The 16,073-nt window shown below is 41.8% G+C and overlaps 2 protein-coding genes across 3 annotated transcripts; one reads left to right on the forward strand and one right to left on the reverse strand.

Moving 5' to 3' along the window:
- Positions 1 to 3: 3 nt before the first annotated feature.
- Positions 4 to 12,118, reverse strand: tapt1b (transmembrane anterior posterior transformation 1b). Of its 2 annotated transcripts, none has more exons than XM_086211829.1 (14): positions 11,920 to 12,118; positions 9,427 to 9,557; positions 9,210 to 9,328; positions 8,278 to 8,440; positions 8,055 to 8,190; positions 6,845 to 6,942; positions 6,692 to 6,761; positions 6,430 to 6,510; positions 6,035 to 6,144; positions 5,222 to 5,281; positions 4,801 to 4,869; positions 4,622 to 4,698; positions 4,340 to 4,512; positions 4 to 4,253 (listed from the first exon to the last, which is right to left on the reverse strand). In XM_086211829.1, exons 1-14 carry the CDS (start codon positions 12,083 to 12,085, stop codon positions 4,003 to 4,005), a joined length of 1,704 nt encoding a protein of 567 aa, XP_086067955.1. In that variant the 5' UTR covers positions 12,086 to 12,118; the 3' UTR covers positions 4 to 4,002. The 2 variants fall into 2 exon arrangements, with proteins under 2 accessions (XP_086067955.1, XP_086067954.1); XM_086211828.1 differs by having other exon boundaries at positions 4 to 4,256.
- A 1,103-nt stretch (positions 12,119 to 13,221) lies between these two features.
- clrn2 (clarin 2) lies at positions 13,222 to 15,704 on the forward strand. The gene is made up of 4 exons (XM_086211832.1): positions 13,222 to 13,249; positions 13,380 to 13,722; positions 14,399 to 14,578; positions 14,681 to 15,704. Exons 2-4 carry the CDS (start codon positions 13,470 to 13,472, stop codon positions 14,947 to 14,949), a joined length of 702 nt encoding a protein of 233 aa, XP_086067958.1. The 5' UTR covers positions 13,222 to 13,249; positions 13,380 to 13,469; the 3' UTR covers positions 14,950 to 15,704.
- Positions 15,705 to 16,073: the final 369 nt, after the last annotated feature.

Raw genomic sequence — 16,073 nt, forward strand, 5'->3', positions numbered from 1 at the left:
CTAAAAGTAGAAAATACACGGATAGAACAGTATCCTGGTGAAGTAATGAGTAATTAATGGTTCTACTTGAGTAAATAGATATTTCATATTTTGTACATTGTTGATACCATTTGTGTATTCCAGTGGTTTCAAGCATTTATACTCAAAACTGTTCACTTCCAAATGTTATGTTGAAAGTAACAAGTCATTTTGGAGTTCAAGTAACTGTAGTCAAAGTAAGTAAAAAAGGTACATTATTTCCTTTAAAATACTGTGGATCCAAAGTGCAAAGATGATGAACTTTCCACATCTGAAAGACAATTTTCAGAGGACACAATCAGAGCAGCACAAGTGGACCACAAACACAACACTTAAACATGACCCTCAGAGGTCAAGGGATCAAGGGTTGAACACTCCCAGGCAGTAGCATACACATCTTGAAGAATGCGTACTTTTACTTTTGATACTTGAGTAATCTCAATATCAAGTACTTGTCTACTTTTAATTTGGCAGAATTTTGAATGGAAACTTTGACTGGAGTACAAGTACCATTTCATTCGAGGAATAATACTGGTTTGATGCACATGAAGTGTCCAGCTCCAGCTTTTAAAATTTACCCATAGTACGAACTACAGTAAGTATTTTAATAATTTCTCATAAACCAAAACACTACACCTCTATGGGGAAGCTACCTGACACTCAGGCGGCATTATAACCAGTTTTTCCTACACTTACACATCAAAAACCTGCCGTCAGCGGTGGATCGATACATCTAAATACAGAGCACATGCTGGTATCCAGCGAGCAGGTCCTTACATCACTCTGGCTGATCACGAGGGTCCCTGGTCAAGGCTTGTCAGACTTAAACACACACAGGACTTCACGTTAAATAAAGGAAGAACCTAATTCAGTTCAAGGTAACATTCGTTTAGATAGGTTGCGCAAAACAGAGTCCCTTTGATCGTCAAACCTCAATCACCTTTCATGACACAACAGCACCGGCTAAGTTTTCAACACAGAGGCAGATATTTCACAATTCATTCTTCAGGGGGAGGGGAGAAAAGAACTCCTAATGGGTGTGATGACTGACACCACATCCAAACAACCATGGGGGGGGGGGGGGGGGACAGTGGTCCACTGTGTTCCCCCCGTGACCAGAGGCTGCAGTGAGACTCTCTGCACCAGTCAATGTTCCTGTGGGCACACGGTTAGACTTCACACCAGAAAAGGGTTACAAAACAAAATCTGTTTTTTTTATTCTCTTTCTACCGCGTAGAGTAGAAGATGCATAACACAGAAAGGTTGAACGTGAAAATAAAAACAATTAAATATCTATTGTATAGTATGTCTTTAAGTACTAAGATCCATTCATGCACCGCAAATATCAGTACCACTCTCTCTCTCTCTCTCTCACACACACACACACTGATCTATCAAATGTATGCAGTAATTCAATGACCTCCCAGGTGGATTTCCATGTAGCCTGGGGACTACAGACCAGAAACCTGATTTGATGCCACACTATATGCACTGTCAAAACTAATGATGGGTTACTGATTCCAATTGTTTGAGTGAAAGTCAGATGGGAAAAGTGAAATGACAGAAAAAAAGATATTTATGCAGGTAAAACCTTCGAGGGTACATGCAGGCTGAGGAACAGGTTGAACCACCCGTTCATAACAAGATGCAGGGGGCATACAATCAGATTCCTCCCCATTAGGAGTTAACTCTCATTCACTGTGCCAAGTGATTAGACGTAGCTTGCTTTCAGAAAAAATTTGGATTCCTTCCAGGTAGGGCTGCACACATAACCGAAAATCAATTAAAATCGCAATATGGATGGCGTACAGCAATTTTCAAATCAGAGTAGATATTTTTTAAATGCTGAATGTGCATCACGAAAACATTTTAAATTCAATATCGTGGTGCTGCAGGTGTCTTGCCCACAAATAATATTTTACAAAACATCTTTGCTTGATACAGATCCCCACAAATATCACATTAATGGATTATTCAATGAAAATGATTTTGTTAAAAAATTTCCTCTAATACAGAATCCAATCCCAGTCACAGTACCAGTCAAAATAATCACAACTAAAATACGTTTTACAATCACACAGCTCTACTTTCACAGTACGAGCCTTAAATGCATTTTTTTTTAATTCCGCGAATGAAACCGAGTGGTAATTTCCCTCTGCTGCCCAGAGCGGTGAGGGTCAGATACTTCCTGATGGCCACAATTTAAGACAACTGTTTGCAACAATTTTTACCTTAAAAAAAAACAAACAAACAAAACCAATGGCACATTGAAATGTAAGAGTGGCGCCTCTGTACTTCCTGTGCCAGAATCACCTGTTCTTGCTCTATGAAACTTGGATTTAGGAGTTATGATCTCCAACAAATCCTAGTCTCATTCTTCATGTCTATTTTCCACATATGTACACCATTAGTCCATCATATCTCTGTAATTACAACTTCTGGCAGCAGAGGTCGCTGCTGTAGGCAAAAGTGAGTATCGCTTTTACTCAGGAAGCTGAAAATTCAACCTCCATGCAATGACCACTACCTCAGAGAGCTGAAGCTTTACATTAGATTAGGATGAATTTAAAAGCCATTTCTGCACAAATTGTGTACTGCATATTTTATCTGGTACAGTGAAATTGCACTCCAAAGGAACCAATAACATTTTAAAAGTACACTGGCAGGTGATTTGCTGATAGAATTTTAAAAAATAATCTCTTCTACCGGAAGCCTCCCAATAATCATGACGGCTTTTTAGATTCTTTTAATCGAACTGAACCAGTCCTACTGTGTTTACATCCTCGGACAACCTGTGAGATTTTACCTGCACGCATTTTATCTTCCTGTTTTGTTTTTTTTAATACTGAGAATTTTTCATAATGTAAAACCTGGTAGACTGATGCTGGTAAACCAGTGTCTTATGCCAGGAAACACACAGCGGTGCTACACCGAGAAGATTTTTCAGATCATAGTTTCCAACACAGTAAAGATGCCATGGGCCTCTTTTGTTGTGATTATTTCGAGGCTACATGCTCGGGATGATGAGGGTCCACGTCAAACAGAGACGCTCATTGAGAAACAAGAGTCACTTCAAAATGAAATAGCTTGCAAACCTGTCAGGCCCAGAATTCATTCTTGTAAAAACATGTTAAGAGCCTTTACAATCAAGCAATCAAGCACCGCCTTCATCTTCTTGCTATACAGTAACAATATCAACAGAAATGGCAGAATAAGAAAACCTCCAAACCCTATATCTGTAACTGAATGGATGTAAGCTGCAAAGACTTACGCAAGTCATGGTGTTACTGCCATGTGCATCAGCTGTAACTGCGACTGGGCTCCTCACTGTAACTCAATTCAAACGAGACATCATTGAAAGTGTGTTTGTACGCAATCTGCAGAGCGACTTTGAGATTTCGCTGGTAATGCGATAGAGTATTTTCACCTGCAGCTGATCATGATCAATTTTAGAAAAAAGATTTGAGATTTTCTATAAAAACTTCATTTCAAATATTAGAATTTTTCACACTTAAAAAAATTGACAATTCTTTCTTAAAAATAAAAACAACACAAAAACAAACAAACAATGCCACACTTTACACGATTGTGCTTTTGAACACTTGCACAGTCCAGCTGTACTGATCCTCTGATCACATCTATTTCTCTCTGTGCAGTGCTCTGACTGCCAGGTTTCCTCCGTTGCCGGCACCAGCGTGCATGTCTCCAGGCGATGCAGCAATGGCAGGCATCCAGCAACCACCCTGACCCCTTCTCAGGGTCTACCTGGCTCATGGGACAAGACCAGTGGGAACATCTAATGTGGCCTCCGATGCTTGTAGTAACAGCTTTATGCCATGGCTGGTTTTGTCAGTAATAAATTAATAAATACTCCTGGGGTCAACTGAACAAAAACAAGTCTGCTTTGAGCATGCTCCATGACCCGTGTCTGATCCCTGAACCTTCCTGCCTTGCCAGGACACCAACTTCTTCTTCCAATGGTTTTCAGTCAATTCGGTTGCCACAGATGGTGAAGCGGTCTATCTCCAGCAAGTCTTTCTTGGGTGTTCTATGTTTGAGTCCGTCTTCTTCCAGTCCTGTCTCAGAGTTGATGACCTTTTCACCATCCTCGTCAGGTGTAGTTAGAAATGTATCAGAGTCACTCTTGGGGAGCGTTGGGGCAGAGCTTTCAGCCATGTTTGCAGGCTGAGGGTTGACTGATGTCAGAGTTATTCCTCCTTTGTCAGATGTGGATTCTGCTGAAGAGAGTGGAGGAGTTTAGGAGAACATGTCACAGAACTGAACTTTTTAATGATAGAGGTACAGATGAGCTATGTGCTACCTTGCTGTGGTGCAGTGTGAACTTGTTTGGTCCGGTGAGCTCTGGAGTTTGCACGGCTGGAGACGACAGAAGGTGGAGGTTCAGAGAGTTTTTCTTCCATGTTGGCCTCTTTGACGAACATGCAAGACGTTCCCAGCAGAACGATACTGTTGAGCACCTTTAGAGTGATCATCCTGCTCACAAACACAAAATACGTAGAGAAATAAAACAGGTTCTTGAGTGACAATGCCCAAACTAAACATGAACACAAAGGACCAGCAGGTTTGACAGCTTGACATTTACCCAAAATAGAACAGCAACACACACATGAAGGAGAGTGAACCCTGGATCTTCACTGAGCTGGTCACCACTCTGATCAGCTGAAAAGAAACCACACATCATCGGACGTTAGAGCTTACATAAGAAACAATACAAAACGCAATATATTAGTGTGATGAATAGTGCTGTAAAGAGTAACTGACCAGCAGAGCTAAAGGCAGTGGGATGAAGCCCATTCTTCTGGACACTGAGTCACTGTAGTCTGTATAAGCCTGTGGACACATTTAACACATTATTTCATTAGAACAAGCAGCTTTAGTCCACAACGTATTCAATATATATACTTATAGTTATTCTACCAATGCAACACTTTGCCTAAGGGATGTTCATTTAGAATTTTTTCCAGACCCATAACTGGCCTGACTGACAATATTCTGAGTTACTGAAGGTTCACCTAAGAAACTGAAGATTTTATCTGCCCACCACTCCTTGAGTTTCTCAAACTTTTAATCCTTCTTCACAAACGCGTGTTTGATACAATATGATTTCAGAGGGAATTCATCCAGACATTTTGGGACACAGTCATGTGGTGACACAGTTGATGTCTGGTTTTATTTCACTTACATTTTTCTGTCGACTGCTGACAAGGTCAAAGGCAAGGCTGGCTCGGTATTCCCCGTACACCTGGAGAAAGGATATGATACATTTGTCAACTTTTCTGGACTAGGTTAGACTGAGGTGAGGAGATGAAGAGAAAACTATATTTAATTCAACTGTAGATGGTCCATTATTTGCTTCCTTTTGTAGTTTTTAATATGCTAATCTGTATATTAGCTGTCATTTTCAGTGTCAGGGTGGATGAAGGGGACGAGAGGATGAGCAAAATGAGTTCTGCTAAAGCTACACTATGCCCACCTGTCATACTTGCAGACTAAGTATGGATTCACAGGTGTGTAAACACCAGTGACGTTTGAGTGATTAGGTTTGACAGTCTGGAGATAAAAGGGTTAATCCTTTCCTGTGGAGCTGGTTTCCCTTACATAACCATGATTGCAACTCTTTCAGAGAAATCACAGTTAGAGGAAAAAGGAGGAAGTGGGAAGCAGACCAGGTCAAAAAAAAAAAAAAAATCAAGGGAAGAAGTCAAGGAAACATATACAGTCTATCAGTGATAAACAGCAAAAGCAAAAAATAACAGCAACAGAAACTTTCAATTAAATGAATAACATCCCAAATACACAGAATTCAGTTGCATGAAAGAAACCCAAACGTGCTCCCTTATACCTCCTGATAATGGAACACATCTTCATATCTTTACTCCAATGTGATAGTTAAAAATGTTAATACTGATATAGGTAGAACTTAAACATTTTATCACAACACAGTTTTAGTTGTAAACTAGGCTCAATTGTGTTTAAGTATGCAAGGAGGACTCACGTCAGCACTAATGTCATTGAATTTGGTGATGAATGCGTGCTTGACAACGTCCACAGCTACCTCTGAGGCTATCACCATGACTACATCAGGAAACAGCACCCACAAGTGGTCTAAAGACAAACACATCACACAGGGATCAGTGACAACGTTCAGCATGTCATCAATAGTTAGAAAAGAAACGAGCAGTCAGTCAAAGTTAATTGTGGAAGTCACTTGTTAAAGGCAGTGACTTCTTGACACTGAGGCTCCTCACAATCATCATTAGTCAACATGTTACAAATAACACCAACATGTGGAGTGGGCAATGTCATGTACGTTTCTGCGTATTATTGTCTAGACCTAACAGGTGTGCCAACTTTGGTACTCTTATATCCAGGCAGCACTGCAGTAGTTACCAGGGTTCCATGAGAACTGCTCCATGTTTCTCAGACAGACGATGAGCAGGAGGATGTAGTTGGTGAACCTTTCCTTTATGTCTGTGGGAAACAAACAAATCAATCCTGGATTAACCTACTTTGTATCCACTGCGTCTGAGTGTGACTGCACACATTTACCTTGTACTAAATCACAGAGTTCAAAGGCTGAGGTAAAAAAATGCCCACACTGCTGATTTTGTGTCATCATGTTCTGTTATTTCATGTGTAAGATACCACTTACCGCTATTTGACATCTGGAAAAGGTTGTTCTTTTCAAACTTCTTAAACACACTTCCTTTGATCTCCACAAACTGAAAACAGAAAAAATTACATGGGTGAACTGCTATACGCTTGTTTTTTCTTGAGATAAAACATCTGCGGGCATTATACTCACATTGTTTGACATCATGATTGTGAGGAGGGACTTGTTATGAGAGTTGAAGGCTACATTGAGAGTGGTGGCCTGAACCATGATGAGGATGGCATGGAGAACTAGACAGCGGCATGTTAAGGAAATAAAACCCACTGGGGACTACAGTAAAAAAAAAAAGAAAAAAAGGGGAAAAAAAAAGTAAAAAGGACAAGTACATGGCTCCAGCTACGCTGGGCCAATGCATAAATGCAATCCAGAAAAGTATTTTAAAGTCGTACCTAAAAGAATTGCTCTGCAGGTTCATACTCCTCTAAAATATGCCCACAAATATTTCTATATCATTGTCAGTGAGCATTTCTTTGTTGCCAAGACAATCCATCACTTCTACAGCCATGATGTCAAATCCTCCAGATTTGTAATGTGGCAAAGCCACAGATGTCACCAGTCTGCAGGGAGAGGGCAGTTGGCATGGTGCAAACTGGCATGGTGCAAACGGGCATGGTGCAAACGGGCATGTCACTTCAGCAAATTGCTGCTCCAAAGCCAAATCTAACAGTTTAGCACCAGAGAGGTTGTGTAACCACAGGGACATTGGTCTGCTGAACTACCATGACTGCCTATGACCAGCTTCTTATTCAGCAGGTGATGTGCTTGTTTGGACAAACAGAGAATCTCTACAAAAACAGGTCACAACCACCTGAGAGAAGCTGGCTCAGATGCCCTCAGTCCTTCAGAAGCCTCGAAGCCAAATGTCAAAAGATTGGTCAAGAAAACAAAAAAAACAAAAACTAGAAAGCAGTCAGACAGCATTTACTCTCAGAGTGGCTTCTGTAACCGTAGGTGGCACGATGACTATGACTTGAATTCAGCTTGTAAATGTCCTAAGCCAGCAACTCATTAAACTGGTGAAGTTTAGGTAAGATCTGACCATGTGGAGTCCTGCTATAACAGCTTCTAGTTTTATGGTGAAATATCGAAAACTGGCCAATGCGCCACAGTAATGCTGTTTCACAAGTCAGTCAGTCCTTCAGGTGTTTCTGACCAAATCTCAGATGGACCTGGTTGACCCACTAGAAGGAGAACAATAGAGCGTTAAAAAAAAAAGGAGCAGCAATTTTGCTGTTGCCAAATATCAACCACAATATGACCTCCTTGGTGGAGGCTGTGATGTTATGGTTTCGTCAGATATGCCTCAAACAACGCCCGCACAGGTCATCCTCAGTCAGGATACAGACATAAAGCACAGCCATGAGGAAGTGAGGAATGACGCCTATGTGTGCTCTCTTCTTCTCTTTGGGTTCGGTGGCTGTCCAGTACAGAGCGTCCAGGATGTCCTGACCAAATGATGAGAACAGGCGGTCCGCCACCTGCCAACCACAGGAGACAGAGGAACAAGTTTAACAGGTTGCTATGGAGCATTGTCCTAAACACGAGAGAGCATTTACCAAATGTACCTCTAACATGTTGTAGATGATGTACAGTTTGATGACAGACTGTCCCCTGATGAGGTGGTACATCATGGCGTAATCCACGTAGCTCATCATTGAGTAACACAGCACCATGATGAAGCCTTTCAGCACATCGCACACCTGTGCTGGCTGGAGCAGACGGGAGCCCCTGAAACACATCAACATTACAGAGGCAGAGAATCAAACAGCTGGTCGGGTAAACAGAATTATGTTTGTCATCATCTCGATGAAGTCAGAACTCTGTTGCCCTCTAGAGGTCAATCATGACACACTGCTTGTTTCTGCTAGAATAGGTTTGTTTCCGAGTTGCAATTATTCTTTAGCAGTTTTGTGTATTACAAAATTAATTTGTTGATAATTTGCCAGTGTGCAGATTGACTTTTGTCAAATCTGCACACGATTTTCAAATAATCAAATAAAAGAATAACATCAGCACAGTCTCGCAACAGAAAATGTTTCACATTTTAAACCAAGAACATGACCTAAATGACCTCATTTTTAAAATGTTAATTGATTATTTGTCTTGAATACAAACTTTTTTTTATTGTCGAATTATTCTTCTCAGATGTTTCAACGCATGACGTGATGCACACTCTTCTGGAGGTGACATATCAAGAGGAACAGCATTAAATGTCATCATGTAAAAGACGTATGCAAACAAGCTCTTCTATAGGAGTGCATTCCAGTCTGAGATTTAGTTCTTTATCAAAACTAGGTGCTGATTCAAGTTTATTCATTTTGAAACTGTTGCTGCTGACGCTGGTATATTGCATGTTAATAAAAATAAATGTTTATTTAGATTAGAATCATCTTTCAGATAAAGCTGTTTAATTTGAATCCAACATTGAACAATTAAGTCGTCAAGGCTGAACATAGGGACTTTGTTCAAATTTATATCTCTTATATGTGTGTCTTACCCGAGACCACAGCATGGCAGCGTAAGAAGCTGTAACAGGGCCAGCAGCACCCTGAGGGGCAATAGGGTGAACACGTAGAGAAACGCATCCAGACAGAGGAAGAAGCCGAACGTCATCAACTAAACAGACAGAGGCACCATGACAGAAATTAGTTAATTATTGGTGACATTTCTTTCCTTTTTTTAATGTATCTTTTTTTTTTTTAATGTTTGCTTACCTTCTCCAGCTCCTTGGGGATGCGAAGGCAGGTGTAGACTCTCTCTCTGCGCTCCGTGTATTTGGCCTCGTTGTGCTCCAGGAAGTAGCCCCGGGTGAGCTCGGTGGTAATAAACCGGACCAGGGACAGGTCTAGAGACACACCATTGACAAGTTAGATGGACTTGTGTCACTATCACCTGTCCTGCTACAAATGACCTCAAGCGCTCTCTTTCAGTCTCACATATTTTTGGTAAATGTGACAACCAAACCTATTCCATAACTTCTTTCGGGAATAAAAAGACAACAACGTATCTTGACAGAAATCAATGGGGAGATCTCATTTTCTCTTGGTCATTTTCAACCAAGAATTACAAAACAGGACTAAAAACCAAGCGTCGATGGCCTATATGCTTGCTTACACATCATTCAAAAGTCAAGCACAAATCTCCACAAGGTTTTGGAAGGAGGCTCAGAGATTTGCAGTCACCCCACAGTTGTGCCAACCACAAAGAGAGCCCTAGAGTACCACCTGGCACACGTTGTCGTCGTCGTACCAGGATATTAAAGTATATTTGCTAAACTAAAGCTGTAGAGGTTAGCAGGTATGCACCTTGGGTTTTGTCATATTTAGGAGGGCATTCTTGGCACAATGATCCAACCGAAAAAGAGAGTACTCATGAGTAATGAAAACCAGATCCTTTTCTGTATACTCCTGTACCATAAGTGTCAACTTATGGCTCTTTGAAAGAAGCTGGATCTTAAATCTTTCGTTGTCACTGTGAGCAAGCGATGTAGCTAATTGTTCACAGAAAATGCAGTGATATAGCAAGATATTACATGTCAGAACTGGCTCATTTATATATGCCAAATGTCATGATTTGTTGTGTAATTAACCCAACCTTATCGTATATTGTATTGCTACTCCTCCCGGTGGATGGCTGTGTCCCTTCTATAGATGTTATATTCCTTCTCTGGCAATGTTCTTTTGGACGTTTTCAGCTTTGGTGGTTAGTTCTGCCCACCTCTGGTAAACGGCCTCCTTACCGTCCTCATTGATGCAGATATTGACGGCCTTCAGTTTATGGCTTTTTCTCAGCACTGCCATCTCATTTTGAGAAACATAAGAATTTTATCTGCCCAGGTCTGCAGCTGAAGTCAGCAACAAGCAGCAAAGTGTTGTCGAGGCCAAAATGCTGTCCTGAGATGAAGACTAAGTTTGGGAATATTGTCAAACTTAGACCCCAGACCCCTTAGACCAGACCCCAGACACCAATCTCTGCATCTAGCACATCTCAGTATCATCCAGTCTTTTCAGTCTTTCTGAAACATCATCTCTGTAGCAGTTAGAACCAACCCAATGCTCCATCTTGCTTAGAGTCCACCTGAGAGACTCAGTGACTGGACCGGACGTAGAGTGCTGCCCAAAATATAGGCCCTTTCACTTGGTCACATTATGATTTCCAATCAACTAAAGATGTATGAATGTGTTGTAGCTCCTGAGTACAGAAAACAAGTTGCGTAACTGATTCTATTATATTTTGAAAAAGGGAATTTTTTGGGTGAGAAAAAAAATGATTGATGAGCTTTCTCATATCTCTCATTCTCACAGTCTTTATTGCGTGGCACTCAGCTTCTAAGGCTTTCAGATGGGATCACAAATGTCACATGTCCTGTGTCTCCAAGGCATTTTGGATTGCAGGATGTGAAGGTATATAAGTAAAGCTGCCTTGCTGTGCCATGATCAAGACTAAAATTAAAAGATGATGGAGCCTTTGCAGTTTCTGCGTGATGATTGTGGAACCAGTTGCTGTCAGGTATTAGATATGCTACCTCCATCTCGTTTTTAAATCTAGGGTGTAGACAGGTTTGCGCTCACTGAACTTCAAGTCGGACCAATGATTCAAACTCCCCGTAACTCTGCACTTGTTGATCACTGTCGCCCTTTGTATGTGTATGTTTGAGTTGCTGCTTCGTTCTACTTTAAATGTCCCTTTGCACCGCAGCGTGATAGAAGCGTGTTAAAAATATCTTTGAATGTTGGGGATGATGATTTCCCTTAACTGGAGAAGAGGGGCCTGTCCCCAAACCACACCCCCATCCAGACTAGTACATCAAGTACACTGAGATATTTGGAAGGGGTGTCTTGAATTTTTTTGAACACGTGACATAACAGGTACCGACTATGCAGCGCTTCTGGAGGCACAAATGCAAACGCCAATGCACTTTGACAACAGCGCTGTTACTAACACTGAGGACGCCTTGATGATTTCGGGTGCCTGCTGTTGCTGTGTATCAGCCATGTAGCTGAGTGTGTCGCTAGCATGGGCATCACATCCTGACATCCAGCGGAGGCTCGATGTGCCGCGAACAGCTGCACACATGCAACGGACTGGATTGAGATCGTTGCTTTCCACAGGTAACCATGGTATTACCTGCACCTGGCTGAAAAGATGAAAACAGCCGCTAGCTAGCTAGCGCTGTCAACCTGGGGGTCTGTAGTTGTGGCTCTCACCTGACACGTTGCGATTCCTCCCCTTGCCATTTTTGTCGTTGAATCCCGAATTCTCCGTAACCCCGTCCTTCTCCTTGCTCTTCTCTGACTTGGCAGCCTTCCTGTCCCTCTCACTGTCTTCCTTCTCCTTTTCCTCTCCCGGAGCTGTCGACAGCGAGTCCGCCATCTTTACCAGACGGTCTCAGCTGCTGTCGGGTTAGCTGCGTCACACTCCGACGTCATCACGCCTTTAGTTGCGTCGTATCACCAGCAGGTGTCGCCAATACACGTTATTTTTGTATTTTTGTATTTTTTTAATGGATCGATTGATTTATTACAGGATTAGATAATTAATTCCCTCCCACATATTTTCATTAAAAAAATGATCAAAAGGCTTACAATTTGTCTATATATCACATAAACTACAATACGTGTTTTCATGAAGTAAAAATAGGAAAATTGATTAAATAAACAAGATATTTAAAACCACTACTGAAAAAACTTCTGATATTTCAAATTACTCCCAAGACTTTATTATTGACTCTTTTTTTTAAACGAGATGATCAAAGAAGTATACAATTATTTTTATTTCATGTAAATGTACAATTGCCTTGTGATACAACCCAAATACTGAACCTAATGGAGCAGCACCATCATCAAAGTAGAAAAAAAAAGTTTGCAGTAAAAAGCAACAGAATCTTATGCAGCTTTATTGCAAACAAAAAGAGATTTCCTAAATGCAAATATTACAGTACAAAAGAACACTCTAAATGTCAATTATACACTTTACAAAAACAGTATTAAGTTGTGAGGCAGCCACTAAACACATTGAGGGATTTGATGTGATTAAATACCAAGACAGGTGAATATCTGTTGATAACCATAGTCTTATTTTCATTAATAAAGTGACAAGAATAGATTTAGATGTGTGAAGCTGTAATGCACTACCACACATCTGGTAATAATAAAAACATACTGTTGTAAGAAATAGTCATTCAACTGAATCTCTAACATTTTGGATAACAGTTTGTACTTGGTAAATATAATAAATGTGCAAAACCATGAGGCAGATACAAGACAAAGGAAATATTCACTTACCTAAATGAGCAGACAAGGTGACATGTTCGTCTCCATAAAGCCAAAATATGTCACTATTAATGCTCAATAACCTTTGGGATTAAAATGGCCCACATAAATCCTAGTGACACAATTAACCATGGTTACATGGTTTTATAGCTGCAGCAGCCATTAGACCAGCCATAAGCGGGCACACTTGCAGCTCTAAAGGCCAAATTGTCTTCAGAATGAGGACAGCGGCTGCAGCATCCAGGCACGGATAGAGTTTCTCCCGGTAAGGGATCTCTCTGACCACCGTAGATTCGGTTTCTCCTCCGCTGTGAGTCACATTTCTATACACGCAACTTTTCAGCAAGAAGACTAACCTTTGTTGCGTGTTATGTTTTATTTTTCCTGCTCAATAGATATTATAAACTAATGGTGGTTGCCGGTTACACTCCGCGTTCGCTGCCCGGCGTCGTGTTACCTCTCCCGGGGCGCCATGGGCTCGTAAGATGCCTTCGCTTTGGAAACGGATAACCTTCTCGGTGGCCTCTGGGCTTTGTGTCGGCTCCGTGGTCCTCCTAGTTGTGGCCTTGGCCACGGAGCGGTGGGTCGCCGGGCGGATCTTGTGTAAAACCGGGGTGGAGATAGTGAACGCGTCCCACCCGGAGCTGGATCTGTTCATTGGGGATGTTTACTACGGTTTGTTCCAGGGAGGGAAGACCAAGAAGTGTGGGCTAGGGAACAGACGCTCCAGAATCTACAGTAAGAAAGACTGTCAGTCTGGTCCTTTTCATGATGTAGACTATCTAGAACACATCGAATCATTTGGAATATCACATAGTTACTGTTTTATATTGAGAGGACAAGAAACATGCGCACACCAAACCATGCAGCCCGACTGTCGTGCTGTCAATTGTACCATACAAACATGAGGTGCAAGGAAGAGCGTACCGCATGTCCATGATAGCACAAGTTAATTGGTCATATTCCAAATTACTTTCCTTAACTGAGAATCTTGTCTGACTTTCAAGAGTAAAACATGAAGGAAACCTCAATAGCAATTAAAGGAGTTAACAAACAAGAAACTTCAACCTGGACAGATCAAGAAACAAGACTTATACCTAATTGTTTTTTTGTTTTTTGTGTGTGTTTTTTTTAGCATGAAGTTGTTCTAGCAACTGTCCATTTTTGTTGAAGCAACACCTCTTTTGTCCCATAAGCTTAACACTAAGTTCACACAAATCAGAGAGTGACTTGACAGATTCACACCCTGGGACCCTTGAGAAGATATTAAATGTTTCCTTGAGCAAGAAACTGAATCCTGGATGGCTCCTGATGAGTGTGAAGCTCCTTCACACACAACCATAAACAAATTGGTAGAATGTCTATTCATTGTCACTCTACAGACAGCTAAGGATGTGTACGTCTGTTTGTCCAGTTTTCCCAAAGCTGGTACGGAAAATAAATGGGGGGCTTCACATGATGGTGATCCTCTTCCTGTTGGTGGCGGTGGGCTTCGCGTTGGTCAGTCTGTCCTTCTGTATTTACAACGCGCGCAAGGTCCCCTACCAGAGTATCAAGGGGCACAAAGGACTCTACCTGTGGAACTTCATTGCAGGCATGTGACACCACTTTCCAACTCTTTATTGCTAATTTCAGTGTTGTTTTACCTTGATGAACCTTCCTTTGGTCTGACCCGTGTCCCACTCTCCATCTCCAGCTCTCTTTGGTGCCTTGGCCATGCTGTGTTTCCTGGCAGCCATGAGGCACCACAACCTGACCGAGCGGGTGGCCAACTACAGAGAGAACCTCTTCATCCTCGTGGTCCTGGACGACGGCCTGGACTGGTCCTTCTGGCTGTGTGTAGCCAGTGTGGTGACTCACTTTGCCGTCTGTGGAGTGGTGGCGATGAGCCGGATTAAACTACCCAAACCAGAGGTCAAGATGCCTGTGGAGCCCACCGTCTCTGCTCTGGACCTGCTCTACTGAGCATTAGCACTTGAACTGTTACGGTTAACAGAGGGAAACCAACATTATGCCAGTGCCTGTTTGCTTTGAGGTTCACATGAATAATTGTTCCATAAACTCAGTTTCCACCTGTGACATCGGTATGTGTTTATCTCTACTTGTCACTCGTAGACTGGGAAATGATTTACTTACTGGACAAGGAGAAGCTTTTCAGAGGCAATTAAAGGTAATAAACAGTGTTTCTTTTCATCCTGTCTGGGTACATGGGTCCGCGTGATTTTGTGGTTGGTGGCACGGTGGTGCAGTGGTCAGCACTGCTGCCTCATAGCAAGAAGGTTGTGGGTTCGAGGGGACTAGGCTGATTGATACTCTAAATTGACCGTAGGTGTGACTGTGAGTGTGAATGGTTGTCTGTCTCTATCTGTTGGTCCTGTGATGGACTGGTGACCTGTCCAGGGTGAACCCTGCCTCTCACTGTAGCTGCTGGGATAGGCTCCAGCCCCCCCCCCCCCCCCCATGACCCTTAACAGGAATAAGTAGAGGAAAATGGATGGATTTTCTGGTTGTTATATTTCTGAAAGTATGCCAAGCAGACATAATGCACATCGTAAGAGGAATCAAGAATAGTGGACCAGTTTTCTGTAGTGCCCCTTTGGCCTGGGAATGCAGATTTATTATCTGCCATCTTGACTCTACAGCCAACATGAAGTCAGGACCGTCATTTAAATGGGACACTCAGAGATCTACAAGCTTTGTTTTTGCTGACTCGTTTCCTGTGTTGAATGATTTTTTTTGCCTGTCAGGAATTTAAATGGACCAGAATAAGCTTACATCTTAAACTTTGGGCTCTTGAAATTCTGCTGTAGATATATTTATATATATATTCCTTAACTGTAATGTGTAAATTTACTATTGTCAATATATGTATTGAACTGTGACTGAGTTCTCTGTTTTGTTGTTGTTGTTTTGAGACATAAACATGTTACTCTATGAAAAGAACCCCAGGAAACCAGACCCTCTCAGTGATATGGAAAAAATTCCTTTTGACATCCCAGGAATAACACAGATTGAGTAGAAAACTGATAGAGGAAAGCCTTCATCTGCCTGCAAATTATCCACAGTGTCTCCCGCTGTCTCTTTCCCTT

Source organism: Aulostomus chinensis, chromosome 8 (assembly GCF_037954235.1).
Source record: "Aulostomus chinensis isolate RoL2024-O1b breed Wild chromosome 8, RoL_Achi_v1.0, whole genome shotgun sequence".
In the NCBI taxonomy this organism is placed as follows: Eukaryota; Metazoa; Chordata; class Actinopteri; order Syngnathiformes; family Aulostomidae; genus Aulostomus; species Aulostomus chinensis.

Coding starts and splice junctions, on each gene's coding strand:
- clrn2 (XM_086211832.1), top strand. CDS start 13,470: ATGCCTTCGCTTTGGAAACGGATAACCTTCTCGGTGGCCTCTGGGCTT. Junction 13,723..14,398: donor CAGACGCTCCAGAATCTACA/GTAAGAAAGACT, acceptor CTGTTTGTCCAG/TTTTCCCAAAGCTGGTACGG. Junction 14,579..14,680: donor CCTGTGGAACTTCATTGCAG/GCATGTGACACC, acceptor CTCCATCTCCAG/CTCTCTTTGGTGCCTTGGCC.
- tapt1b (XM_086211828.1), bottom strand. CDS start 12,085: ATGGCGGACTCGCTGTCGACAGCTCCGGGAGAGGAAAAGGAGAAGGAA. Junction 6,762..6,844: donor CAATCATGATGTCAAACAAT/GTGAGTATAATG, acceptor TTCTGTTTTCAG/TTTGTGGAGATCAAAGGAAG. Junction 4,699..4,800: donor CACTGCCTTTAGCTCTGCTG/GTCAGTTACTCT, acceptor GTTTCTTTTCAG/CTGATCAGAGTGGTGACCAG.